This window comes from Elgaria multicarinata, chromosome 9 (assembly GCF_023053635.1).
Source record: "Elgaria multicarinata webbii isolate HBS135686 ecotype San Diego chromosome 9, rElgMul1.1.pri, whole genome shotgun sequence".
NCBI lineage: Eukaryota > Metazoa > Chordata > Lepidosauria > Squamata > Anguidae > Elgaria > Elgaria multicarinata.
The window spans coordinates 28,548,981-28,575,850 of record NC_086179.1 but is presented as its reverse complement, the minus strand read 5'-3'; the positions used below and the strand labels follow the sequence as shown (position 1 = coordinate 28,575,850).

At 41.8% G+C, this 26,870-nt stretch overlaps 2 protein-coding genes across 4 annotated transcripts in view; one reads left to right on the top strand and one right to left on the bottom strand.

The window, feature by feature from the left end:
- Positions 1–7,752, bottom strand: part of HCFC2 (host cell factor C2) — a 33,179-nt gene extending 25,427 nt beyond the window's left edge. The window contains exons 1-5 of the mRNA XM_063133388.1: positions 7,582–7,752; positions 4,356–4,504; positions 2,885–3,045; positions 1,672–1,880; positions 115–199 (exon numbers count right to left, since the gene is read on the bottom strand). Of these exons, the coding sequence (XP_062989458.1) occupies positions 115–199; positions 1,672–1,880; positions 2,885–3,045; positions 4,356–4,504; positions 7,582–7,747 (770 nt within the window). The 5' untranslated portion in view covers positions 7,748–7,752. The remainder of the gene's footprint in view (positions 1–114; positions 200–1,671; positions 1,881–2,884; positions 3,046–4,355; positions 4,505–7,581) is intronic.
- Positions 7,753–12,622: 4,870 nt separating this feature from the next.
- On the top strand, positions 12,623–26,870 carry GLT8D2 (glycosyltransferase 8 domain containing 2). 3 transcript variants are annotated; one of them, XM_063133406.1, is made up of 11 exons: positions 12,638–12,712; positions 12,795–12,933; positions 15,732–15,780; positions 16,924–17,022; positions 19,399–19,567; positions 20,368–20,485; positions 23,306–23,390; positions 23,667–23,779; positions 24,605–24,771; positions 25,526–25,638; positions 26,291–26,870. In XM_063133406.1, the coding sequence occupies exons 3-11, from the start codon at positions 15,762–15,764 to the stop codon at positions 26,461–26,463; spliced, it is 1,056 nt and encodes a 351-aa protein (XP_062989476.1). In that variant the 5' UTR covers positions 12,638–12,712; positions 12,795–12,933; positions 15,732–15,761; the 3' UTR covers positions 26,464–26,870. The 3 variants fall into 3 exon arrangements, with proteins under 3 accessions (XP_062989475.1, XP_062989476.1, XP_062989477.1); XM_063133405.1 differs by having other exon boundaries at positions 12,623–12,933; XM_063133407.1 differs by lacking the exons at positions 12,638–12,712; positions 12,795–12,933 and adding an exon at positions 13,203–13,277.

Sequence of the window (26,870 nt, the reverse complement as noted above, 5' to 3'; positions counted from 1 at the left end):
AAAGTTGAATCTGTTAGCATTCAACACAGGCAGGTTCCCTAAATACAAGCACTAAAGTAACAGTCTCCTACTAGGTGTACCTTTCTATAGGTGAGCTTTTAACAACAGACATACTTGTTTCCTATTACACTGGCGGTATGGAGACTACGGGGAAGTGGCAGTGTCCCTTTAGTTTCTGGTTTCGACCAAGTCATTGTTTCTATTAAGGCAAGGAAAAAAAACAGAAAGAGAAAGAATACAGAAGGAATTACTTCCATGAACATTTATGAACAACACCATAACAAACTATTGTACATGTCATTTCTCAAAGTTCAGAAAACTGAACATACAAAGATGGAAGTAACTTTTTGATCTGCATATTATAAAACATGTGAATGATATAGGAAAACAGAGACACAGGCTCAGTTCAGACAACATGTTAGTCAACGCAGTGTGAAAGCTCTACCCATTGTTTGAGTTTTTAGGGGATACTCCCACACAACATGTTCTAACTCCACTGTTGTGTGACCATGGGCTAGTGTGGAGTTAAGTAAAATCCATCGCAACATTTGACTGACAGTTCCTTTGCCCTCTCTCCTCCCCTGGTCCTCCTGATGGTATCCCATCAGCTATTGCTGCAAATAAAACAATTCCAGTGCTAGAGCAGCACTCCCTCCTTTTACCACTCTTGCCAGAGAACTCTGTAGCCAGTGGGAAAACTCAACTCAACACAACAGAAAACTCTACGGAGCCCTCCACACATCACACAACACAATGGTTGTGCAGGAACTCTCCTCTGCACAGCGCTGTTATTCTGCATGGAGTGTTTCCCAAAAAACCTCCACCGTGGGGTGGAGCTTTCCCGCCAGACAACATATTTCTCAACAGTGATGTAAAAACTCTACTATAGAATTCTAAAACGACTGTTGAGAAATGTGTTGTCTGAACTGAGCCACAATGGGTTGCATCCAATGGTGTCACTCTGCTAGTGCAAATGACATTCCACTAGTGGAAACCAAGTTCTGAACTTTTAAATGCAGAATCGCTGAGGTACACTTGAGAAAGATCCAGAACTGGTTGCAGCTCCCTGTTTACAAAACGCAACGGGGCAAATCTGGATGTGTTGCTGGATTCTGTGTTAAGCAGCCCTAACGTAGAGTCTGCACCATGAGTGCTATGGTTCCCATAGACCAGGGTTGGCAACTCAGGCCTATGGGCCAAACCTGGCCCTCCTGGAAACCTAATCTGGTCTTTTGGGGTTCCCCAGGTGGCTACACTCCCTTCTCCATGCCCCACCCCCTTTCCCTCAATCATCGGTCATCTGGTGGTTTCCTGGTTTTTATGCAGTCCCGTTCCCCACCACCACCATTCTAAAAGGCTTAGGTACTGAGAGCAAGAGATTTAAGGCTCTAAGGCTTAGTTACAGACAGCAAGAGATTTAAGCTAAAATATCCTGGTACCTTTTCATCTCACCCCTTTTTTTCTCTGTCCTCCTCCCTTTTGTCTTTGACCCCACCAACTACTAGAATGTGGCCCCAGGAGTTTTCCAAAAATGAATTTGGCCCTCAGCCTAAAGAGGTTCCCCATCTCTGTCATAGACACAGCAACAAAATTACGACATCTTCGGAATGAGCCCTTGCTCAGTGTGTAAAAAATGTTACAAAACTTCACTTGCAATATAAATGTACTCACCTATGTCAAGCTCCCAAAGGTCGTTAAGCCGACAGCCAGACATCCCTCCAAAAAGAAACATCTTTGGGTTTCCCGAGTCTTTTCTACAGTATATAATGGCTGTGTGAGATTCTCGGGGTGAAGGCAGAACACCTTTGGTCACTGGAATGCTCCAGCCCATGACTCCGGAACCATGCTGCAGCTCCAGTTCATAGAAATCATTTAAATACCTAGCACATGATTAAGACATACAGAAAAGAGTCACGGAACTTTATATGGACCTACTGTAAGGAAAATTTCCCTATCAATATACTATATATTGTATAGTATAGTATAGCTCTGCAGAGGCCACAAGTGAGGGAGGAAGCAGCAGCCAGGCACCTCTCCACCGTGCCTGGGTCCAGCTCCAGCTCCAGCTGAGAGCCCCCTCCCTCCTGCTACCAACTGTCTCTGCAGAGGCCATCAGTGAGGGAGGAAGCAGCAGCCAGGCACTTCTCCACCGGGCCTGGGTCCAGCTCCAGCGGAGAGCCCCCTCCCTCCTGCTACCAACTGTCTCTGCAGAGGCCACCAGTGAGGGAGGAAGCAGCAGCCAGGCACCTCTCCACCGTGCCTGGGTCCAGCTCCAGCTGAGAGCCCCCTCCCTCCTGCTACCAACTGTCACTGCAGAGGCCACCAGTGAGGAAGGAAGCAGCAGCCAGGCACCTCTCCACCGTGCCTGGGTCCAGCTCCAGCTGAGAGCCCCCTCCCTCCTGCTGTCACCTGTAACTGCTGAACTTTCCAACTAAGATTGTAGTGCCTGAATTTGCTTTCCTTTTCCCCCTCCTCCTCCTCCCTCCCAATCCCCTTTCCTTTTGTGTCATGTCTTTTAGATTGTAAGCCTGTTGGCAGGGACTGTCAAGAAATACTTTTGTAAGCCGCCGTGAGAGTCTTTTTTGGCTGAATGGCAGCATAAAAATCCTTAAATAAATAAATAAATAATAAATATATATACTTTTACAATATTGCCTGCAGGCAAAAGTATATGCATTTTTGTAAGGCCAGCTAAATTTGAGAGAGATATCACATTACTCAGGATGATCAAATCTGAAGAGCTGATTGCCAATCTTCCTCATCGACTTGGATGGGAGCAACACAAGAGTACCCTTTCAACATGCAACAGGTACACGTCAGATATTCCATTCCCTATGACCATCACACCAGAAGACCCTAACATGTTTCAATCTCATCAGCATACCTAGGAATGTTATTGTTTGAGTCTTCACTCTCATTCGCCAATCCGCCAAATAAATAGCACTTGTTACCATACAGAGAAAAGCTGTGGCCAAGGCGAGGGCAAGGCGGCAAGCCTGCCGACGTGTGCTGAGGTTTCATTTTTTTCCACAGCCATCGACTTGCCTTGAAAACAGAAAAGAAACATGTTCAGAAACTCAACTGATTATGAAGTACACTAAGTGGCTTGGATGCTAAGAAGCCATTGCGGAAGGGAGTTGTCAGAAAAGACTTTCCCATTCCCTACAGTCGCTGGAGCCTCCTGAAAGGGCTTAAAGGTCAGGGTCACAGTAGAGGGAAATCATCCAAAATCGGGCCTTTCATGAGGGGGAACACTGAGCTTTAGGGAAGGAGGCTCAAATCCCTTTCAGTCCAAGGGCAGAATTCAATTTTGGAGAAGTTCTCAGGGACTCAGCAGTGGGCAGGGGAAAAGCTAAAAAGGGCATGACTGAAAATACCAAACATGCTAGCATATTTCAGCTTAAAGATCTTACTGCCAACAGCTAAGTTTCAGAAGTGCCATTTCAACCTTTTACAATGGGGAAAAACCAGGAAACTATCTAGGGAAAAGGGGGTGGTGTGGTTCAACCCTTCTGACTTAAGAGACTGGTAACAAATACTTGGAAGTCAGTCTTATTTATGTTGCTGAAATATATTCCCATTTTATTTTTTTTCAGGGGATTATAGCCTTTTTTTAGAGCTTTATAAAAACAAAGTTCCTAATATAAAATTACATAACACAGAAAGCTCCAGTTTAATATTGTTATATTTTTAAAAAGAGAAGGGAGAGAGAAAAATCTTTCTTACTCAAAATGTTCTTATAAGATTATTGACTTTTTAACAAAGGAACCATTTAACGTGTCTTGATGTTCTAATTCACACGTTAATAAAATCAGATATATACAAAATCATGACCAAGTACCCTAGCCATTATGCGGGATAATTGATCAATTTCTCCTGCTTTAAACTAATATATTTCATCAACTGGCACTTCCATTTTTTTATGATCTAAGATTTTGCTTATTTTATTTTCAGCAAAATTGTGACTTCCTCTATATATTTGGAAACAGCCACTGCACATGAAGACCCAAATGAGTCTTGAGATATGGAATCATTCTGTTGGGAGCACATATTTTTAAGCACTGTGTATTCTGTTTTTAGCATGTACAATTCAGGCACCTGCTAAAAACATATCAAATGCTAAAATACAGACACCTGTTAAAAACATAACATATTAAGATTTCAGATTATGTTTTTATTATGCTGTATTTAATTTTTTAAGTTTTAAGTTTTGTGAAGAATCCAGAGAACTCTGGCTATTGGGTGGTATAGAAATGAAATAAATGAAATTATCTGAGGTTTGCGATTTATTAGTCAAATGTAACATTGCATTTGTTTCCTCTTCACTAGATAAGTAATTGAGATCACACTTATACCTGTAGTTCATATAAGTCATTACTATATCTTCCATATTCAACCATTCCTCCAAATACCAGTATTCTGGTACCATCACAGACAAATCCATGGGCTGCACAGCCTGGTGGTATATCTCCTCTAACAGCCGGAAGAAACCATTGATTTGTAGCTGATGAAAACAGAAATAATTTTTTTAACGTTACTGGGTCATGATCAAAGTTGATAACTTGAGAACTGCAGCCTGGCACCACTATAACTGAACAAGTAAACAAAATGTGGATTTAAACATGAAATGCCACAATAAAATGAATAAACCTCACTTTTTAAAAATGGCCAATTGATACTACATTAATATTGATTCGGTATCTTAGGGCACAATCCTATGTTTAAAAAAAAGTTGCAGGACCTTATCTATGTCTAGATGGATTGCTCCCTAATAAATTTAAATGGGCCTGTGTGGTTGAAGCCTGCAGTAACATCTTCAGCCACTAGGAGCAGACTTCTCTAACCAGTACATAGCTTTGTCATCCATACAGTTTGAAGCCAGGGGAGATTAGTAGGCTGCAGGACAAAGTTAGATGGCTGCCAGTTCCCCCTCTCAGACTTTGGGGCACCCACCCCTCAAAGCAATGGAATAGATAGACTCCTCCCTTAGAAGGTTATAGGGCTGCACCATGGCAGGGGGGCTGTGCCTAGGTTTTGAGCCTTCATTCAGACAGTGCAGGCGTAATGTGTCCAACACTGACAGCTGTGTAAATTCGCTTGAAGGCTTCAATGTATCAAACTATGGTATCACTTCCCCAAATGTGAACACTTTCCATATACAGGCTGACAGTACCACCACTAGGGAACAAAGGTGCTATTGTTCATTAGCACATGGCCGCTCAGTTAGTTCAAAGTAAATTTTAAACAACACATTACTTTTATGCTGAAGATGAACAAAAACAAAACAAAAACTGAACAGGGGCTGTGTATCCTCATCTGTTCCACGACAGACATTTCTCCACAGGCAGTCTCCTTTGTATAAACTCCTACCATCTCACCATTCTAGATGCCCAACTTCGCAAAAAGAAGAGGGGAAAGCCTTTCTGCTCCCTCAGCACAAGCACCCACTTCATGCCCATACACGCATGCTTAAAAATAAAACCTGTCCAATACATATTTGTTTTCCTGTGCCAACATGTTACGTTCTCATGCATCAATCCCTGCCAAAAAAGATCTGAGTATTTCTCAAACCATACAAAACGGTACCTGTCTCCTTGTAGACCCTTTTCCCTACCAAGAAATCACTTCCGCCCTCCTACCCATTACCCTCACTTCTAAACACTCTCCGCATTACTCAACTTGATCTTCACCCTGAAGTCACTAGGCCCACAACAGTCAGGACATACACCTGTCCCTTTCAGCAAACCCAGTTGAAGCTTCACAAGCCACAACTTTGGTAGCTCAATGCCTCACCTCTTAACCGACCTATATGCAATAAATAAGCTGTATAAAACTGTTTGTGTGCCTCTACTCATGTTAGGGCCACCACTTCCCAGTTTGAGAAACACAGCCATCATGCAACTTCCAACACACACACCTTACTACATATGCACATCCTCTCCACACGTAACCTTCATACAGGTTCCACCTTGGTATAAAAATGCAATAAATAAATAAATAACCCAGCCTCAAATACATGGACATAATACCCTTTCCAAATAGCCTCTCTAACCTTGTGCTGCCAAGCCTTGCTATAGGCATATTGTTGCATTACCTGATGTCTCGATGTTTTATTACATACGCATATAATCTTTTTATTTGTATCCCACCTGCCCACCCCCACGCACTGGCAATTTTTACTGGAAATGCAACTGACATGCCTTTTACAAATAAATAATACACAGTCCCTCGGTGATGAAACTGGATTACAGTTATTTTACAGAACTCCCACACTGTTGTAACTAAATGTGGTGATGAATGCTAGCGATTGGGAAATGTTTGACAGGACTCCATAATGTTTTGATGATATCCCATTTCTCAGGACTGTATTCTTTCAATCCACACATCCCAGACATATCCTCTTCCACCTACATCATATGTTCTTGTTATTATTCACACCACACACACCCTGGTAAACAAATACAGGTCAATATTATTGCACATGTAGATAACTCTTCATTATTGTACATACTTCCATCCACAGACCCACAACTATGATGATTTGACATCTGATCAGCACTGCTAACATCAAATAAGATATAGAAAACTGCGGGAGACTCCATCCCTGCCCAGAAAGTTTATGATGTATATGAAAGGTTGGCATAGGAGGAAAAGTCAAAATAATCTTCTTTTCCCTTGCATGCATTCTCCCTATAAAATGTCTATAGAAATATAAAGTGTAAAATGCACAAAAACATATCAAGACTTATATATTATATACACACACAGCTCCTAAACACACTCTCACACCCTGGCCCTGCACACTTTCCAAGGTTGCCTTCTCTCATTTGAAAAGGTCATATTTTCCAGCCTGACAAGTAAACAAAAAGATGTTTCCTTATGTATTCATTTCTAAATGATTCCTCCCATCCTTACCAATGGCCAGTTGGCATGCCCAGGGGATCTTGTATTTCCCAGACAGAAATACAAATAAACAAAAAAACAGCAGAAGGCTTTTTTTAAAAATGGAAAATCTAAACAATAACCCTTAGTGCTATCCTGCCATCGAATATTAGCCCAGATGCCCTTGAGTTCAAAGCTCCCCAGCGCCTCTTATCTTTGACATATACCATGTTAAAACAGTCTCTTTAACAGTTGCGGTGTTAAAAGTCTGTTACAGCAAAGACTGTTACAGTCTTGGGTCACCTTAAAGACAAGCAGGATTAATTAATTAATTAATTGTGGCAGACGAAGCTTCTTCGAAAGGCAAGAAAAGCTGGTCGTGGCATCAGGCTCGTGTGCCACAATCCATCGGTCTCGTCTTCGAGATGCCACAAGATTCTTTGGAGCTCTTTCTTCTCTTTGAAATACTGATGTAGCAGCAATCCAAAGAACTCGTCTCCGGCCAGGGCACAAAGCCACGATCGCCCGGGGCTGCTTCGAAGCCGGGCCGAGGATGCTAAGCTGGGGACCGCAAAAGCCGCTCCAAGTGCCGACTGCCGCCCGAAACGGCCAGCGCCTCAGCCAACAGAAGTAGCCCGCTCGCCCGCCTACCTGCGCTGCCTGCTTCTCCCTCCCTTCTTCCCACCGACACCCCCATACCGGTGTTGTACACATGCAGCTCATCGGCGATGCCCTCGTTGCCGCCCCCGAAGATGATGACCAACTCGCGGATCGCCACGGCGCGATGTCCGTGCCGGGATCGAGGCACCGGCCCCGTGAAGGAAGACACCCGCCTCCAGTTGAGGGCAGCGGCGCCCGCCGCCATCTTATCCCCCCACTACCACAATGCACCGCGGCGGCATCCAAGGCGGCCGCTGGGGACGGGCTCGCTGAGGAAAACAGAAGAGCTGGGAGACGGCCGGGCCGTTGGGGTTTTAATAATAATAATAATAATAATAATAATAATAATAATAATAATAATAATAATAATAATAATAATAATAATAATAATAATAATATACCACGGCTTTGCCTTGTCCGCATGAGAACTTCATCAGGAAGAAGGTGCAATCCTCCCATTTACCTGGGAGTAAGCCCATTGAACTCTTTGGGTCTTACTTCTGAGTAGACCTGCCTAGGATTGCGCTATAATTTTTCTGCCGTTAGTGCTGCGGCGTTTTGTTTGAAAATGAAAAGAAGGAAATGTTTGTGCCTCGTGTCCAGTACTTCTGAACACGTATAGAGTTCTCATGAATTACTTCCCTTCAAGGGGAACAAAGTGATTTTTTCAAAAAAGAAAAGAAAAAAAGAAAGACTCAAGAGCATGGTGCCTTGATTATGTGAAGAGTTCTTTTGCTTTATGAATGAGGCTTACTTGGGGCCAGCGCTCAGCCTCAGCATCTGTTACTAATATCAGAACACAGCTCCAGCACATACTTATAAAATGGTGTACTGAAACTGATTTTTAACTCTGTTGTTTCTCTTCTATATTGCAAGCCACTATGGGTGCTCTATACAGAGAAGAGGGGATTAAAAACATACACCCAATAATAATCCATAAGAATAGTTGAAAAGGCCCTGGAGAAAGTGCACAGTGCCATGTTCCCCATCACTGTGTAAGTGCTGAAAATCTCTGTATGTGAGGAATTGGGGGAAATGGCATTTCCAGGTTGAACCCCAGGACATATTTTAGAAAGTAAGCACTGAAGGAAAGTTTTTGATCTGTTTGGAGACAGGGCAAACCTGATTTACTTTGCCATGTCCTCAGTGCCTGCCTGCCTCGGGAAGCAGCAGTCTCACATATGCTGTGCTGGCTCAGAGGCAGCCTGGGATGAGATGGCAGTAAGTCATAGCTTGAGGCAGAAGAATTTGGTCTCTGCTCCAGACTGTCTGACTTGTTTATGCAGTGACAGCTAGAATGCCAACATGCATACCTTCATGCAGTCTTGCCTGAACAATGCACTCTATAAAATAGTGTCGGTCACCTTCATATGCCTTTTGTTAAAGGGCAGACTCCATGCAGGGCTGGCCTTAGGATAAATAGTAAGGAATGCCTTTCATGCACCCCCCTGGTCACCTTTGCAGGACCTCCCAGAGAGGACTTAAGGGGCCTGGTGCAGGTGTGATGTTGGCCACCCTCATCAGCCAGCTTGGCGTCCGCCTTCAGTTCAGTACCCCAGATGATCTCCCAGGTCGCCCACCCATAAGGCTAGCCATGTCTATGTAATGGCAGACTTCAAGTTGCAGCAGAGTGTGCATTGATTCACAGTGCACATTGCTGACAGCACATGTATACACACTAAAATGCAATCACTACTCCATATACAGCTTTAGGGGGATATGCATGTGCTATGATGATTCAGACATAATCCTCACATATGATTCAAGCATTATCTTCATCATCCTCACAGCATAGTGACTTGCATTCATTTCCCCTCTTCCCTTATGGATGGACTACAATGTATTTTTTTAATTTCTTGAAATAATTTGATCCTGCCTTTCTCACCCATCAGGTCCTCCAGGATGGCAAACTATCCATATTCATGCAGTCTAATAATAATGCACAAGGCTGTATCAATAAACAATAAAACTATAAAGTAATCCACAAAAATAAATAAAACAACAGCAAAACAGTATATATCATGAGTAAAACACAATTCCAGGAAAGGCTGTTAAACATCATATAAACCAAATGCTCAATGAAATAATTGTTTCTTGATTTTATGCCTAAACGGGGGAAGAGAGAAGCCCTGAAGAGCTCCCTAAAGTAGCAGATTCCAAAGTCTGGGTGCTATCACTGAAAAGGCCCTGTCCTATGTTCTTATCACTCTTAGCAAGGATCTCAGTGTGCATGCTTCACCTGATCCAAAACCATTTAAGCTGTTTGCCTGTTCTGGATGGGGTTGCAATCCCTCCGAAGGAGCGGTCCATAGTTTGGGAGTGCTCCTGAATCCATCTCAGTCACTGGAGGCCCAGGTGAGCTCCGTGGCTCAGAGTGCCCATTATCAACTTTGGTTGGTACACCAGCTACGCCCATTCTTGGATAGGGATAGCCTTGCCACGGTCATTCATGCACTGGTAACCTCACAATTAAACTACTGTAATGCGCTCTGTGTGGTACTACCCATGTGTGTGGTTCGGAAGCTGCAGCTAGTGCAGAACGCAGCAGCTAGGGTGCTCATGGGGATACCTAGCTCTGCTCATGTAAAACTGGTATTAAAAGAATTGCACTGGCTGCCTGTTAGCTACTGAACCATATACAAGGTTATGTTGTTATCCCACAAAGCCCTAAACAACTTGGGACCAGGATACCTAGCAGACCACTTTCCCTTATATACACTCATGACAACTATGATCCTCAGAGGAAGCCCTACTGGCCATTCTGAGATGAACGGAATGCCACCACGAAGAACCTCGGCAGCAGGCCTTCTCTGTGGCAGCACCCACCCTCTGGAGGACCCTCCCTCGTGCAGTTTGGGAGGCGGGAAACATAATATCTTTTAAATGCCTCTTGAAGACAAACCTTTTTACACAGACTTTCCCTGTCTTGAATGTAGCTGGTTTTATATTGCTTTTTAAACTTTTTGCTGTTTTAAATTTATACTTGTTGTATTTTATGTTTTTTTTAATTTTGCACTGCCCAGAGAGCTTCGGCTGATGGGCAGTATAAAAATGTAATAAATAATAATAAGGTGAGTGGGGGGAATTTGTTGCTCTCCAGATGTTTTAGTTTATAACTCTCCTCAGCCCTAGCCAGCATAGCCAATAATCAGTTGTAGGCTAAAACATCTGGAGGGCTACAAATTGCCTACCCCTGATTTAGAGTTTTAAAAGTTAAACACAGTACTTTGAATTGAGCTCAGAAACAAGAAGGGAGCCACTGAGGATAGTATTAAAAAACAAACCCTGGCTGCATCAGTTGCAAAAAACAAACCCTGTGATCATGGCGCACACATCCCTGGTACAACATCCCAGGTTGGATCGTGAAATCAGAGCAATATTATGGGTTCAAGTGATAGAATCACAAGGGGAGACCTGCAAACTTTTGTAGAAATGTGTGTGTTAAAGCACCCTTCTCATCAACATGGAAGATTTTTTTTAATTTTAATGCATTTTAATTTATATAAATTAAACATTCAATAAGAGCAATGCAATACATATTATACACAAGAAGCAATAAGATATCCCTTCTCTGGGTTACTAGAATGAAGTATATGCATTTTCATCATATAGAAAGTCATTTTAGTGGTTCATTGGGGAGCAGCTTTATCACTCTCTTTCGCTTTCCCTCTGACTTTCATGGCATTCATAAATTATATTTGTTCTTTGGTTTCATCCCTCTTTGGGGACTCAATGCATGCTTTGGGGCTGAACTCCCACTGCCCTCCAAGCCCCAATCTGTTCATTTTCAGGATGGTGAGCTGTTTGTTAGGGCATATATTTCTATGTTTAAAACCCCACTGATCCTGCTCTGGCAATTGTTGTTTGTTGTTTATTCGTTCAGTCGCTTCTGACTCTTTGTGACTTCATGGACCAGCCCATGCCAGAGCTTTCTGTTGGCTGTTGCCACCCCCAGCTCCCCCAAGGTCAAGTCTGTCACCTCCAGAATATCATCCATCCATCTTGCCCTTGGTCGCCCCCTCTTCCTTTTACCTTCCACTTTCCCTAGCATCAGCCTCTTCTCCAGGGTATCCTGTCTTCCTTATTTGTGCTCTTCGCTCCTCTGATGCCATGTTTCTCGCCTGCCCAAGGGCCTCTACTTCCCTTGCTCGGCTTCGTCCATTTTCTTCTGCTGCCCCTTACGCCTGGAACGCTCTTCCAGAACATTTGAGAACTACAAGTTCAATCGCAGCTTTTAAAGCTCAACTAAAAACTTTTCTTTTTCCTAAAGCTTTTAAAACTTGATGTTGTGCGGACTTTATACTGTTAGTTTTACCCTACCCTGTGCCTGCTTACCCTACCCTGTGCCTGTTTGCATTCTCTTCCCCTCCTTATTGTTTTACTATGATTTTATTAGATTGTAAGCCTATGCGGCAGGGTCTTGCTATTTAATGTTTTACTCTGTACAGCACCATGTACATTGATGGTGCTATATAAATAATAATAATAATAATAATAATAATAATAATAATAATAATAATAATAATTTGTTCTTTGGTTACACCTCTCTTGCGGGGGCGGCGGCGGCGGCAGGGGATAACAACTCAAGCTGAAGGAGGGACAGCTCCATACACTGGTGTATCCTACCCGGTCTTTCACAATTTCTGCCTGCATCCAGCATTATCAATTGTGCACAGAGGATTTTTTTTTAAATTGTTCCTGCATTTCATTCTTGCATCCTAGAACATATATGCTATAATTCAGGAGATTGCTTCCAAAAAGGCACTGTTATCATTTATATTTTTTTGTTTGTGGCTTTCCCAAGAAGAGCACGCATTTAGATTATTATTTCATAAACAATAAGTAAGGTCCACCGTCTTACAATTATTTCTTTTTTCATGCTTGTAAACTGATAAGTGTTGCCCTCTCTGGGATGATCAGAAATAAGTACTAAGCACCAGTGTAATCTGAGCTCAGACCTGTTGCTGAAGTTACTTCTTTTTCCTCTCTCTGGAATTTTCTGTCCAACGGAAGATCAACCAGAGTGGGAGGAGAAAAATTTGCTAGTTCTGGAGCTGCAGCATTCAGCACATCTGGAAGCAGTTTATGTGGCTCTCTTGCTCCACCAGGGCAACGTCTGGATTCTGTGCAGCTCCATACTCACAGAGAAAGGAAGGGAAAGTAACTCCAAGTAAGCACACAAAAGAATTTTAAAAGACATGTCTCCGTCGAAGTGTTTTTAGAGGAATTACAAAGGACCTTAACGTTTCCAGGATTCCAGTAGAGAGCCAACGAGAGAGGCGGTCCTGGAATGAATGTTTACAGCACTGGACCATCCATCTACCAAGAGCAGCTGCCTTGCAGTTATTTTTCTGGAGAAAGAATTCCCACTTGTGGTGCTGTCTTTGAAAGGTAAAACATTTATTTCTGTAGGAAATACCACAGTGAAAATTTCCTTTTCTGCTCCCCCTGCTTCATCCTCTCACTTTGCTATATGATCTTGCAATTGCATCTGGAGATTGTCAGTATTCAGAAACAATTTTCCAAGCGCTTCAGTAAATGGCTACAGAGTAATGAGCTGACATGACCTCATTTTCCAAAAATGAAAACTCCAGTTTTTGTTTTGCTGATGTTTTTCACATGTTGATTTTAAAATGAAAATGTGTTTTTAACATAAGTCTCTTAAGGTTTGAATTCTAGACTTCAAAATTTGATGGAAGTTACACAGATGTGATTGTTTTCCAGGAAATCCCAAGGTACCTTTGGCTTTGATGCATTATAGATGGCCAAGTTGCTATCTTTGAAATCTTTTGCCTTGTAGGCATGACTATTTGCTATTATTATTATTATTATTATTATTATTATTATTATTATTATTATTGTTATTATTATTATCTGTATCCTGCCTTTTGCCCAATGCTGGGCCCTTAGGCTCTGCCTTTATATTTGCAAATAAAGCGCAAGACTTAAATTGTCTTAAAGTTTTCAGAACTCTCTCAACCAAAGGCATCTAAAGTTAGAAGTACTGCCCCAGAACTTCTCACCACTCAGGGAAGCAGGGAGTTTGTAACAGTATGCCAGTTTAATGGCAATTGTATGTTAATTAACTCATGAATCACCAAAATCTAGAGGAAGCAAGCAAGCAGCCTAGAGGCATTGCTTCTGCTTTCATTTAACCTATAAATGCCCCATTTATAGGTTGTTAGTGTGACATCCAAATATGGACACTCTGGGTTATTAAGAGGTTAAACAATCTAGAGTTAACCCATGGTTTGTTGTTGAGTTAACTTAACAGCTAAACAAACCACAGTGCTCGGGTTCAAACATCACGGTAGCAACCTACAATTGGGGGGTAATTGTGGGTTGTTAATTGAAAACAGAAGTAAAAAGTGTGCCAGTAGCAGCATACACATTTGCTCACTCTCACTAAATTTTGGCAATTTATGGGTTTATTAACCCACGATTGCCATTAGGTATGAACCGGTTCCATATGTATCCAGGGTGAAAATGTATCATGAGCCACCAGTGTGCTTTATTTATCTGTCTGTTTCAAACTACTCATATACAGGCATCCAGTGGAAAACATCAGTATCCAGGTGCATATACCTGATTTAAAAAGAGAGAGTTTGTGTTAGTTTCTATGTGACGTTTCAGTGTTTGAACTAAAGCCATTTCACACATCAGAACTGGATGGACTTATGCAGCAGTAGGCATATGGTTGAACAGTTGTGTGATTTCTTGAACACATGCCCATGTTTACCACACCCTGTTTACTATAAGTTCAAATAACAGTAAAGTGATAGATATCTAGATATTCTTTGAATATATAAAAGGAACTTGTGTTATCAGATATTTATTTTATTTATTATTTCATTTTTTACCCCCTTTTACCCCTTGCAAGGAACCCAAAATGGCTTATATGGTCCTCCTCCTCTCCATTTTATCCTCACAACAACAACCCTGTGATGTAGGTTAGTCTGAGTGACTGGCCCAAAGCTTTATGACCAAGTGGGGACTAGAATCTAGATCTCCGAAGACCCAGTCCAAACTTCTAAACATGATGATGTGTTATCTTGGACTCCCATGAATATGGGCTTGACACCAAACTGTTAATTAGTGGGCCTCTTATTAAAGGCTCAATTTTTGTCAGTGATAACCAGATATTTCCACAGGATCATTTTTGTGTGTGTGGTTTAAATCAGTCTTTAATCAGAGAGCTTCGGCTATTGGGCGGTATAGAAATGCAATAAATAAATTTAATGCAACATAAAACCTACAGGCTAGAACTTGCATTTGATTTCTCTTCACCTGACCTCTATAGTGCCTGTTCTCATGTAGCATTAATAGTGTGCTTAGTGTCATGTGTGAAAATGGCTAACACGAGCCTTCTTAAAAGCACTTCCTCACAATGTCTTTTTTTTTAGCATCAGATATGTTCATCCAGTGCCGCTGAAGTCTTCAAGCTAAATGGCGGCACCTGTGTGGTTCCCTGGGCATGCAGAAGTATCAAAGAGAAGAGAAGTAGGGCTGCTGAGTGATTGCCCACACAAAGTTGTACCTTCTGTTGAAACTACTGTTTTCTGCCTCAGACTAAAGCACTCTTCTGAGACCAGTGTAAACCCAAGTTCTGATATACTGTTCCAAGTGCAGCTATATCAAGACAAAACAAAGAGGGAAAGTAGGATGACACAACCCCGTGGCATATTTTAAGAGAGAAAATACAGAGAAAGAAAACACTTTCACTCACTTTCTCTCTCTGTGTGTATCTATTTGTCCAGATCTACACCAAGCAGGATATAACACTTTAAAAGCAGCTTGAAAACAGTATATAGAATGAGTCATGGGCCCCAACAGTTGGGAGTGCACTTCAATACCATTATAAAGCAGTAGTGTAGATCCTGCCTCTGTCTGTCTGTCCATCTCTATCTATCACTCAGAGAGGCCCACTTCACACTTTGATGCTGTGGCTGTATAAAACTAGAAGCAAGTTATTGTACAGGTATTAGAATTTTTAAGGCTTTTTTTTTTAAAGGAAAAAATGCATTTTTATTTCTAATCTCTGTTGGATAGCTTGAGGATGCTTCCCATTAAAGTTGAAAGCAAAATCTAAAAGTTAGACCTAGGCCTGGAAGGGGATGCTAAGCACAGACAAAACATGTATATTTTTGCGGTATTTTAATCTTCCCATCTCTTTGTATTTTATCTTTCAGTCACAGATTGCAACCCAATGAAAGGACCATATGGCTCTGTTACGAAAAAGTAAGGCATCCTCAGAAAAAGAAGTTGATTTAACTAATTAGGTCCTCTGCTTAGAATTGAAGCTTGCAGAGGAACCACTGCCCAGTGGTAGGCAGGGGGGGGGAGGGTAAGAGGGTTCTGAGTATCTGCAGTTTTGCTCATAGGAGAGGCTCATAGCAGGGCACAGGCCAAAAAACAGATATCCTGTGTTGCTTGAACACTAAATCTAAAGCCTACTAAGGGCTTTGCTTCCTTGGACATGATCAACCCTCAGTTAAAGGGGCCAAATTATGTTTCAAAGTCTTGTATGGTTGGGATGTCTTCTGTTGCCTTTGGAAATTGCGTTGAGGTACAGAGCAGAGGAGGAGAGGAACCGTCCGTATCTGAGGATGTTGCAGGGGACCATGCTCAGGAGCAGGGGAGAGCAGAGCCATGGTGACTTGGGGCTCTTCCTCCTCTTCATCTGTGGAGCTCTTTGCAAGAGAGGTTGGCCTTGGTGGCCAGCTCCTGGGATGGTCCAAGGAGAAGGCCTTCTTCTTTCTCAGGAACCTTGATGTCCAACAATTCCTTTTCGGACGCAGGCTGGGACACCACATAGCCATTTTGTGTGTGAGAGCATGGTTGGATATTAATAGAATGTTGTTATTTTAAAGTCATCTAAGATTGTAAAAATGGAGATTATTATTATTGTTAATAATAATAATAATAATAATAATAATAATAATAATAATAATAATTGCGTAAGCAAAAGGCTATAATGTGAGTGCACAAAATCCATTTGTCCCAGCAGAATTATTTAGAGGTCTTAGTTTAACAACAAGGGCAAATATGCACTTGAAACTCTGCTGGGAGAAAAACTGCAGGGGAAATGATCTGGACTGGGAAAGCAAATGGCTGGGGAAAGGTTTAAGCATCCCCTCCTTCTACCGTTTCTCCCAGTAGTCCCTCCCTCCATCAGGCTTCTTCCTCAGTGGTTACAACCAACAGCCATTCCAGCAGGCTGCAGCTGAGAAGGAATCAGATGGGAAGCAGGGCCATTCCCTGATGAGGTAACAAGCCCCAATGAATTCAGTGGGACTTGTTACTGAGTAAATATGCTTTAAGATTGTGCCGTTATTGGTGCATTCAATATTGATTGTTGACTAATTCTCCTTTCTATTTCAGTTAATCAAATCCTACTGTTCCTTCTTGTTTTGACTCTCTGTGTCATTCTGTATAATAAAGTTCACAAGATGCCATCATCGGTGCTAAGGAATGAACCAGGTAAGCAGCCATAGTTAGAATGTATTTTTTATTTTACATTGCCAAATGCTGGATACTTTGTTTGTAATACAAGATAAATAGGAGCCTAGACCCAGACCTTCTGTTGCTTTCCCTCTGTTACCATTGCCTTTTCAGCCTTTAGTGCAGGGCTGTTGAACCTTTTTCAACCTAGGTGCATTTCAGTGACAGGTGACGCTAAAAACAAAAGGGGCAGGCCAAAAATAACAGTATATTCTAGCCTAATATTTATTTATTTATTGGATTTTTATACCACCCAATAGCCGAAGCTCTCTGGGCGGTTTACAAAAATTAAAACCCTAAAAAACATTAACAATATAAAACAAACAATATAAAAGCATAATATAAAATACAATATAAAAACACAACCAGGGTAAAATCAAGCAGCAATGCCTAAAGCCTCTTCCTGTCAGTAACAAAACCTTAGGGAAGGCATTTCAGGTTTTTAGAATGGGGGGGGGGGGACTGCACAAAAGCTGGAAAGACACCAAACGATGTGTCTGGGGAAACCTGGAGAGCCAACTTTAGCCCATGGGCCTTAGATTCTGCACCCCTATCTTAGAGGCTGACAATATTTCAGGTCTTATTACCATGTTCCCTTATAACTGCTCACAGACACTGTAAGAAAAGGACCTTTGCATCTAAACAAGCATGGGGAAATATGGCAGTCAGGAACGGCTGGTATGTACAACAAGTGACAGTTCCAGGTAGCATGTTAGGAGATGCCAGGCAATTTAGTGCAATTAATGCTGTGTTAGATAGCACTGTTTTTCAACAACACACTCCTTCCACCTCTTCTAGGGACTTCTGTAAATAAAACTGAACTGCATAAATTGTGTGTAATAACTAGGGTTGTGCATTGGATTTGGCGAAATCCAAAACTAAATTGGGCTGATTTGGACAGGTCTGGGAGATGTCTGAATCAAAGCAGGATTCCTCTGAAGCAAACAGAATCTGGAGATTTGGAGGGACAAACATGGTGTTTCTCCCAAAATTGGTACTTTTCTCCCCAAACTCTTCATTTAAGGAAAACACCAGGGTGGGAAGGAAAGAGAGGAGGGGATGTAGCTTTTACAATTAATGCTTTTTACCAGGGCTTGCTTTGGGGGAGGAATATTGAAGAAATATATCGGAGGACTGATCCAATGTTCAGTGCTCTTTGCTAGTTCCTAGGAATATTAAAAGAGGTTTGGTGGAGTCTCTGGCACCTGGGAGAATGTAGCGTTGGGTGCTTGCTTGGAAAATGCTGGATGTTCAGGTCCTTCTGCCTCTACTACTGTATGCCCCACATCCACCATCCTCTCCTGTCCATCTTATTGCAGTTTTATGACTGGTGCCAATTGAGCTGAAAATTAATAAGTATTTCCCCCCATTCATCATCACTCTCTAGCGCCTGCACCTATCCTTCTGAAATTCTGTAGCTTTCCTACCTAGCGACACCTCTATATCATATGTCATTTTCATCCACATTGTTCCCCCTACCAAAAGCATTTGGGGGGGGGGATAAGGGAAAATGAATCACCCTACCCTCCTAATATGAACACTCCTCTTCTACACCCTCCCCTGAACTTATTTTTCTGAAACTGCACAGTTTTTTTAAAAAAAACCCGCCCAGAGAGCTTCGGCTATTGGGCAGTATAAAAATGTAATAAATACAGTAAATAAATAAAATAAATAAATAGGGCCACCTCTATGCTTTATGTCATTTGCCCACCAAAATGACAGTTGCCCACAAAAAGCATGGGGAGATAAGTGCATCCTTTCATGTACAAAGCTCCCTGCACCTCTTTGACTGAAACATGGCAGTCTCAATCCCTTTCAAAGGGACAACTATCCCTGCACATGTCATCCAATTCTGCCAAGAAATTAAAAAGTTATCAGCAGTTCCCTTTTTAGGGGAGGGGCCATAGCTTGCATGCAAAAGGTCCCAGGTTCAATCCTCAAGGTTCTCAAAGTCGGGTGAGGAAAAGCATCTCCCCTGAAACCCTGGAGAGCTGCTGACAGTCAGTGTCAACAACACTGGGCTAGATGGACCAATGGTCTGACTCGGTATCCGGCAACTTCCTATGTTCCTAAAAACCTCCGGTTTTAAAGTTGTGTGGCACAACCCCACACACTACTATGCTTTCATGTGCCATCCAATTCTGTCAAACATTTCCAATGATAGTCAGCGGGAAGCATGAAGATTTGGATTTCCAAATCAAGATTCGGATTCAGATTTGAGTAGAAGTGGGCAGCTTCCAAATCATTCTGAGCCAAATGGGGCTGTTTTCCGAAGCACCAAACTGGGGTCCGAACCAAATCTTATGGTCTGTGCACACTCTGGTAATAGCATGTGTTGTTTCTTCTTTCTATTAGTTGATTTGGAGAGCCCTGAGGAGATGGAAGAAGAAATTCCTGTGGTGATATGTGCGGCTCCAGGAAGAATGGGTGCGGCAATTGCAGCAATTAGCAGCATTTATAGCAACACCGACTCAAATGTCTTGTTCTATATAGTTGGGCTAAGGAATGGCGTTCCTCATATCAGGTGAGATAATTGATGAAGTGACTTGAGGGCCGTAGGATTCGATGGTAGTCCCACTACACTGGTATGCTGCCACCATGACAGATAAATCAGTGGAACATTCCAGAAATCATGGCAGAATGGGTAGAACTTGGCAGAATTGTGGGCAGGTTAGAGCTGAGGGATGAGGGAGGGATGGAGATGAGGAGTGGGAGGAATATTAAGTCCTGCTGGGATGCTGTCTAAATCACCCAAGCTGCTGCCCTCTGCATGTTTTGGACTACAGCTCCCAGCATTTCTGCCTAAGCTGGCTGGAGTTGATGTCCAAAATATCTGGAGGATACCAGGTTGAGGAAGGCTGATCTTAATAGTCAAGAGAAAATGTGATTGTGTGAGCCATGTGAACACAACAGCCACATTTTCTCTAAGTGTGAGAATTGCATCATCACACACAAATGTTAAAGCAATGCAAAATAATGTCCCAGACTTTGTGCACTGATGGGCAAGCTGGGCAAGTGGCAGAATAATTAAACTACTGCTTCACCATGTGGCCACCTTGAATTCTATATGGAAGATTCTATTACTAAACTGAACTCAACTGCCTAATGAATGCCATTTGAAGCATGGTGTTTGGGAGGGCATAGAAATTATTCATAGTATTATTATTTTTTTGCTTATTCCATATACTGTATTGTGAACCATCTACCATCATGCTGTGGACCCTAGGATTCGGGATGGGGGAAGGAATAAATAGCAAGTGATGCAATAATGCACACATTGCTTAAGACGTTCTCTAATATGCTTCTGTTTGTTTTGCATTTCAGAAAGTGGATTGAGAATTCCAAACTGAAAGAGATAAAGTTTAAAATTGTAGAATTCAATCCTGTGGTACTAAAAGGGAAAATCAGACAAGATGCAGCACGTCCTGAGTTACTTCAACCGGTGAGTTTACAGTCACCATGGAGGAGTGAATTAAAAAGACCTTCCCAAGATGTCCCTTAAAGAAGCAGCCAACTCATAATTCTTGCATATTTATTAAATTTATATACTGTCCAACTATGAGATATACTCAAGGTGGTTTACAATCAGACAAACAAACAAACAACGTTTTCTTGGTAAAAACTGTAATCCACACATATTTCTGCAATAAGTCTTTCAAAAGCGAGAGGAGATGGATGACCATTCTTTGGTTGAGGTGGCCTTGGCCCAAGGAAGGCAGTCAGAGAGAAAGGGAAACAACAAAGGAATGAGTTTGAATTAGCCCGGAACTTTCTTTGGGTGTTATGACTGCTGAGCAATATAATGCAAAAAGTGGGATTTGAGTAATTCTGTTAGAGAAGGGCCACCTTTTCAAGGCACAGCTACTCTACATGTTGGTCTCCACTTAGTAGGCTTGCAAGGTTACACTGACACATTCCCCACTCCAAAGGGCATCCTCATAACCAGGCGGCTGTCTTCACGCTACTGGATTGGTGCTGCCTCCCTCTGAAACCTTGTGGTTTCCCTCTCCCAGTGTGGTGTCAGTTAATCCCAAAACTGAGGAGGGAGCATGGGGATTCTGGGCTGCCCCCGGCCTCTTCCTGGTGGAAGGCGACTAGTCGCGGGTAGCCTTCAACCAGGCACCGCCCCTGGATTGGCCCCAGAGTGATGTCAGACGGTGGAAGAGCAGTACTGACATTGCTCCAATTGGAAAAAATCAGGTAAATCTCTGACTTTTTCAACCTGCAACTTCGCAGGAAAGGCGTGCAGTGGCTGCAAAGCTGGGCCTGCATCATCTAACTGACAAAGTGCAGAGCCGCAGCCACTGTGGGGCATTCCCCGCATATAGGCAGCCCCCTGGAATAAATGTGATGCCTTTATGGAGGGCTGCCAGGTTACAATATATGTAGATATCAACATGGAACTTTAAATTCTCTGTACATCAGGAAATGGAGGAGCTCTGGTTGCTTCTGGCCATTCCTTCCCATCTCCTGTCATCCTCTCCAGCCTGCAGTAACAAGCAAAGTCTCCAGGTGTTCTACACACTGTGCAAGGGAAAGCTGTGAGCAACAGGAGCAGGATAGAGTGAGGGAAGAATGAGCAGAAGAAGTCAGGGCTACCCACCTTCTACTACATCAGGGAATTTAAAGGTACAGTAAAGATCTCAAGGATGCAAACTGGCAGCCCTATCTAGAGATGGGATAATATTTTCTCCCACCAGGTGTATGTGGCCAGCTGGTTTGCATAGCAACATCAACAGAAGAACCATTCCAGTGCTTAATTTTTATTTGTTTTTTTAGAAATCATGGAAAGGCATGGGCCATCAAGTCCAACTGCCTGCTCAGCACAGGAATCGAATTTCAACTATTCCTGACAGATGGCTGTCCAATCTCTGCTTGAATACCTCCAGCGATAGAGCCCACCACCTCCCTAGGTGGTTGGTTCCATGGATAGTATTCAATGGTTTTTTTCCGCTGGCGTCCAGACCCACCAACAGTGGCATGCACTTGGACCCTACCATGGGCGGGCGTGATATCACCCTTCTGGGGGCAATCACCAAAAGGAGCGGAAATGCTCATTTTTGGAAGAGGCAGGTCGCTGGTGGGCCTGGGATGCCAGTGTAAAAACCCCATTAAATACTATCCCTTCTCTGATAGCTCTTACAGTTAAGCATTTTTTCCTAATGTTCAACCAAGCTCTGCCTTCCTGTTACTTAAGCTTATTATTTTGTGTCCTACCATCTTGGATGACAGAGAACAGGTTGCAACCTTCTTCTGTGTGACAACCTTTCAAGTTTTAAAAAAGTGCTATCATATCCCCCCTCTTCTCAAGTTCCACTTCCTTCAATCTTTCTTTATAGGAATTAGTTCATAGTCCCTTGATCATCTTTGTTGCCTTTCTCTGAACTCTTTCCAATTTATCTGAATCATTTTTAAAGCATGGTGTCCAGAACTGGACACAGTATCTGAGGTGAGATCTAATCAGCACAGAGTAGAGTGGAATTTTCCCTGTTATTTTGAAACTTCCTTTGCCAAAGGAAGTGAGGCAGGTGGCTACTAGGAAGAGGGCTTTCTCCGCTGTGGCACCCCGGTTGTGGAACGAGCTCCCCAGAGAGGTCCGCTTGGCGCCTACACTGTACTGCTTTCGTCGCCAGCTGAAGACCTTTTTATTCACTCAGTATTTTAACACTTAATTTTAACTTAAATTTAAATTTTACTGTTTTAACTCTGTATTTTAATCCTATATCAACTTTGCTGTGTGGTTTTATCCTGGTTGCGCTTTTTATACTGTATTTCGTAATTGTGTTTTAAACTGTTGGGTGTTTTACTGTGGTTTTAATTTTTGTGAACCGCCCAGAGAGCTTCAGCTATTGGGCGGTATAAAAATGTAATAAATAAATAAATAAATAAATAATAAACTATAGTTCTATTGATGCAACCTCAAATTACATTTGTTCTTTTGCATCCACATCACATTGCTGACTCATATCCAGCTTGTGATCAACTGCACAAGCTGAACTGGGATACAACTTTTTTTTCTGCGCCCGAAAAGTAAAGAGTGATGGCAGTAATACTAAATATTATTAGACTAATTTTCCTCTACTGAGTTGTTCTATGTCTACAATTATACATTATTTTTATAAATTAAATGAGCAACATGTACACCTCAAAGCAAAAACCTGCCCCAGATGCACAGTGTGTTTATTCCCTCTGCCCCCACTGGGCATTTTGTTTGAATGTTTTTAATCTTCTACTTCATTGACACTTTTTTTTATTTCAACAGCTGAACTTTGTTCGGTTTTACCTCCCTCTGCTTATCCATGAACATGAAAAAGTTATATATCTTGATGATGATGTAATTGTGCAAGGTAAGCTGTTTGTCCAAAAATTCTCCCTAGATGTTTGAAGATCCAAAATAAAAATCTATATCCTGCATATTTGTCACCAGAAATTAGTTATTTGATATTAGTTTGCTTTACTCTGCTTTAAGTGACAGAATGTTTGAAAACAGAGATAGCAACTCTATACTGAAATCACTGAAGATTGACAGGTGGTTGCATCAGAGGAATAGCATCCAGACAGCTAACATAGCAATAAGCACAGACCAGTGAAGCGTTTGAAAAAAACCCTCAGCTTTTCTTTAGGTGATATCCAAGATCTGTATGACACAAAGTTATCGCGTGGTCACGCTGCAGCTTTTTCAGATGACTGTGACCTGCCTTCGACTCATGAAATGGTTAGAAGCGTAGGAATGCAGGTAAGAAGTCCTTGCAACACAAACATTCCTGATGTATTTTTTCTACCTCATCCTTCAGGGGTTCATATTTTGCCCATCTTCTGCACAGTAATCTCAGGGGAAGGTGATAGTATTGGGCCAGGTAATGGTTTACTGGTGTAGGGGAAGCAGATTGAGGCTACTAGTCTGGATATCTATGTAGCAGAGGTGGTAAGCCTATGTACACCACTTGCTGGGGAACATGAGTGGGAGGGTGCTGTTGCACTCGTGTCCTGCTTGTGGGTTCCTGGTCAACAACTGGTTCTTCTTTGTAGTTTCTGGGCATCACAGATTACGGCTCAGCGCCTGCATGGAGCCTAACTCTGGAACTTCTACAAGCTGAGAACAGTTTTGGTGGGAACCTCTCCCCTACCATTCAGCATGCATGTCCCTAGGTTCCTGCCCATATCCTAAGTTCTCTTTCAACTGCCTGTTGGTTAACAACTCTTGAGATCTTCTCCGTCCTTCTTAAGAGCTTCAGCTTTGGGCAGTATAGAAATGCAATAAATAAAGTTCTTGTGAGGCACCTGCAGGCTCAGGGTCTTTCTGGAATGCTGCATGGTCTCAAGACCTTAAAATCAAATACACACTACCAATTAAGAGTAGCAGAGATTCTTACTATCAGCTTACTGTGACAGGCATATGAATAGAATGGCTAATAGGAGTCATTTAATTGAGCAGGGAGTTTCAGGCAATATAGCCTGTGTACCTCTGACTCTACAAGCTAATACACAATCCTAAATGATCCCCCAGCCCTGCCCAGTCCCTCCCTTGTAGTATAATCACATATTGCTTTATTTTCCCTAGAATACCTATATGGGTTTTCTGGACTACCGAAAACAAACAATTAGAGATCTTGGCATAAGCCCCAGTACCTGCTCCTTTAATCCTGGTGTCATTGTTGCCAACATGACAGAATGGAAGCACCAACGAATCACAAAGCAGTTGGAAAAATGGATGCAGAAAAATGTAGAGTATGTACAAATACCTCTTTCATTTGTGGTGTCCTGAATTGTTTATACAGTTTATTGTATCTGATGTATAGAATCTTTAGATGTTTGTTTTTAACAACTTCCATTTTATATTGCCTTGCTGTACTTTTAAAGTATCCACTTCTTAAAACACCAGGCTAACAAATACTGTCTTGGGAGTGTTCATTATGTATTAGCCTAGATGCTATGCTTGCAATGGGCACTTGAACAAATAATTGAGGATAGTGGACATGATAGACAGTTTTCTATGCACATTCAGAGACTGCAACTCTGCCTAGTTTTGCAAACTACGCTTTGTAGGCTGGCTAGTTTCTGATGATACTCAGATTTAAAAACAAAAATCCTAAATTTCAAGCCAAGGATGTTGAGGCACAAGCTATCTACAAAGTACACAATTTATAATACTAAATAAAAGCAGCTTCCTTTGAATTCGTAGCCTCATTTTGGAAGGGAGAAAAAGTATGCTTGGAAAGTGGTAGGCTATCAACTGGTGAGTTATAGAACTAAAATGCTACCTGTAAGGTTTCAGATGTACAATATTAAATGCAGAATAATCCTTCTAATCTGTACTTCAGCTATATAATGGTTCTAAATGCTTTTCTCCTCTCTAAATCCAACTGAATTGTGCTGCACCTTGCTATTTACTGCTTTTTCACATTCAGTTTTTGAAAGAGGTACTTCAAAAATAAACCCAACCCTTCAGAACATTTGACAGTGAAGAAAAAATCTTTTTCAGAGAAAACTTGTACAGCAGCACCCTTGCAGGAGGTGTGGCCACATCCCCAATGCTCCTTGTATTCCATGGAAAATATTCATCTATTAATCCTTTGTGGCATATTCGACATCTTGGTAAGTTTTAAGTTTCTGAAATTGTATGACTATGAACAGTAAACAAAAGATCCTCAAGCAGCCCTTAGGCTGATCTTGCCCGTATCTTCCTCATGCTATTGCACCTGTATGATTTGAAACCTCACATAATGCAAGAGCTAGCACATCAACAGTTCTCCGAACAAAATGCAACATTAAAAATGTTATCATGCTGTATTTTAAAAAAGTATGCAGGGGGAAAAAAACATCAGAAAACAAATTTCCATGAGGTTTAAGTATGTCAGACTTCCTTTGGATTGTGGTTTTGATCTCCATCTATTTTGTACAGAAATTTCTTAAAATTGCAGCTTTGTATGGCCAATTTGTTTTCCCTACTAGGCCGTGAAGGCCAGATTGCAAGTTTCCTAGCATTATTTGTCTAAAACCATGCAGTATGACCTACCCATAATTAAGTACTGAAGGCTGCAATCCTACGCACACATATCTGAGATCCCACTGAAATCAGCAGGACTTTGTTTGAGTAGACATGTATAAGGTTGTGCTGTAAATTTCAGTGGGAGGGTTTAGCAAGTGCTTAAGCTAGACTGGGTAATATCCACACTGACATATTTCTTTTTTAAAAAGAGTTTGAGTAAGAACTCTATAAAAGCATTTTTCTCTTTAACTCACATAGGTTGGAGTCCTGATGCCAGGTACTCAGAGCATTTTCTTCATGAAGCCAAGTTACTTCATTGGAATGGAAGATACAAGCCTTGGGACTATCCTAGCGTTCACACTGACCTATGGGAAAAGTGGTTTATTCCTGACCCTTCAGGGACTTTTAAACTGATACGTCCTAATAGCTGATGTTATTTACATTTCTGAGGCAGCAGGATTAGTCATTTCCAGCATGCAGAAGGTACATAATTCTACATAGTATTTTGTGATGTGGTTCACCTCCTTTGTTGTGCAAAACGATGGCTTTATGAGACCGTAACTGACTTTTACAAAGCCATCATAAGTGTTGAAGAGATGTCTCAAAATGAAACTTAGTGAACTGTGCAGCAGGTCCATGATGAAGTATGCACAGTTCAGAGAAGCTTCAATTTCAAGTTCTGCTATGAAGACTACAATGCTTAAGGGAAAGTACTCTTTATAAAACCAGGATCTCCATACTCTGTTTCTTACTTAGAGACCATTTGTAACACTTTTGAATTTAAAGAAAGGTTTGCTTTAAAGCCTACTTCTGTAGTCAATATTAAACTAAAACAAAG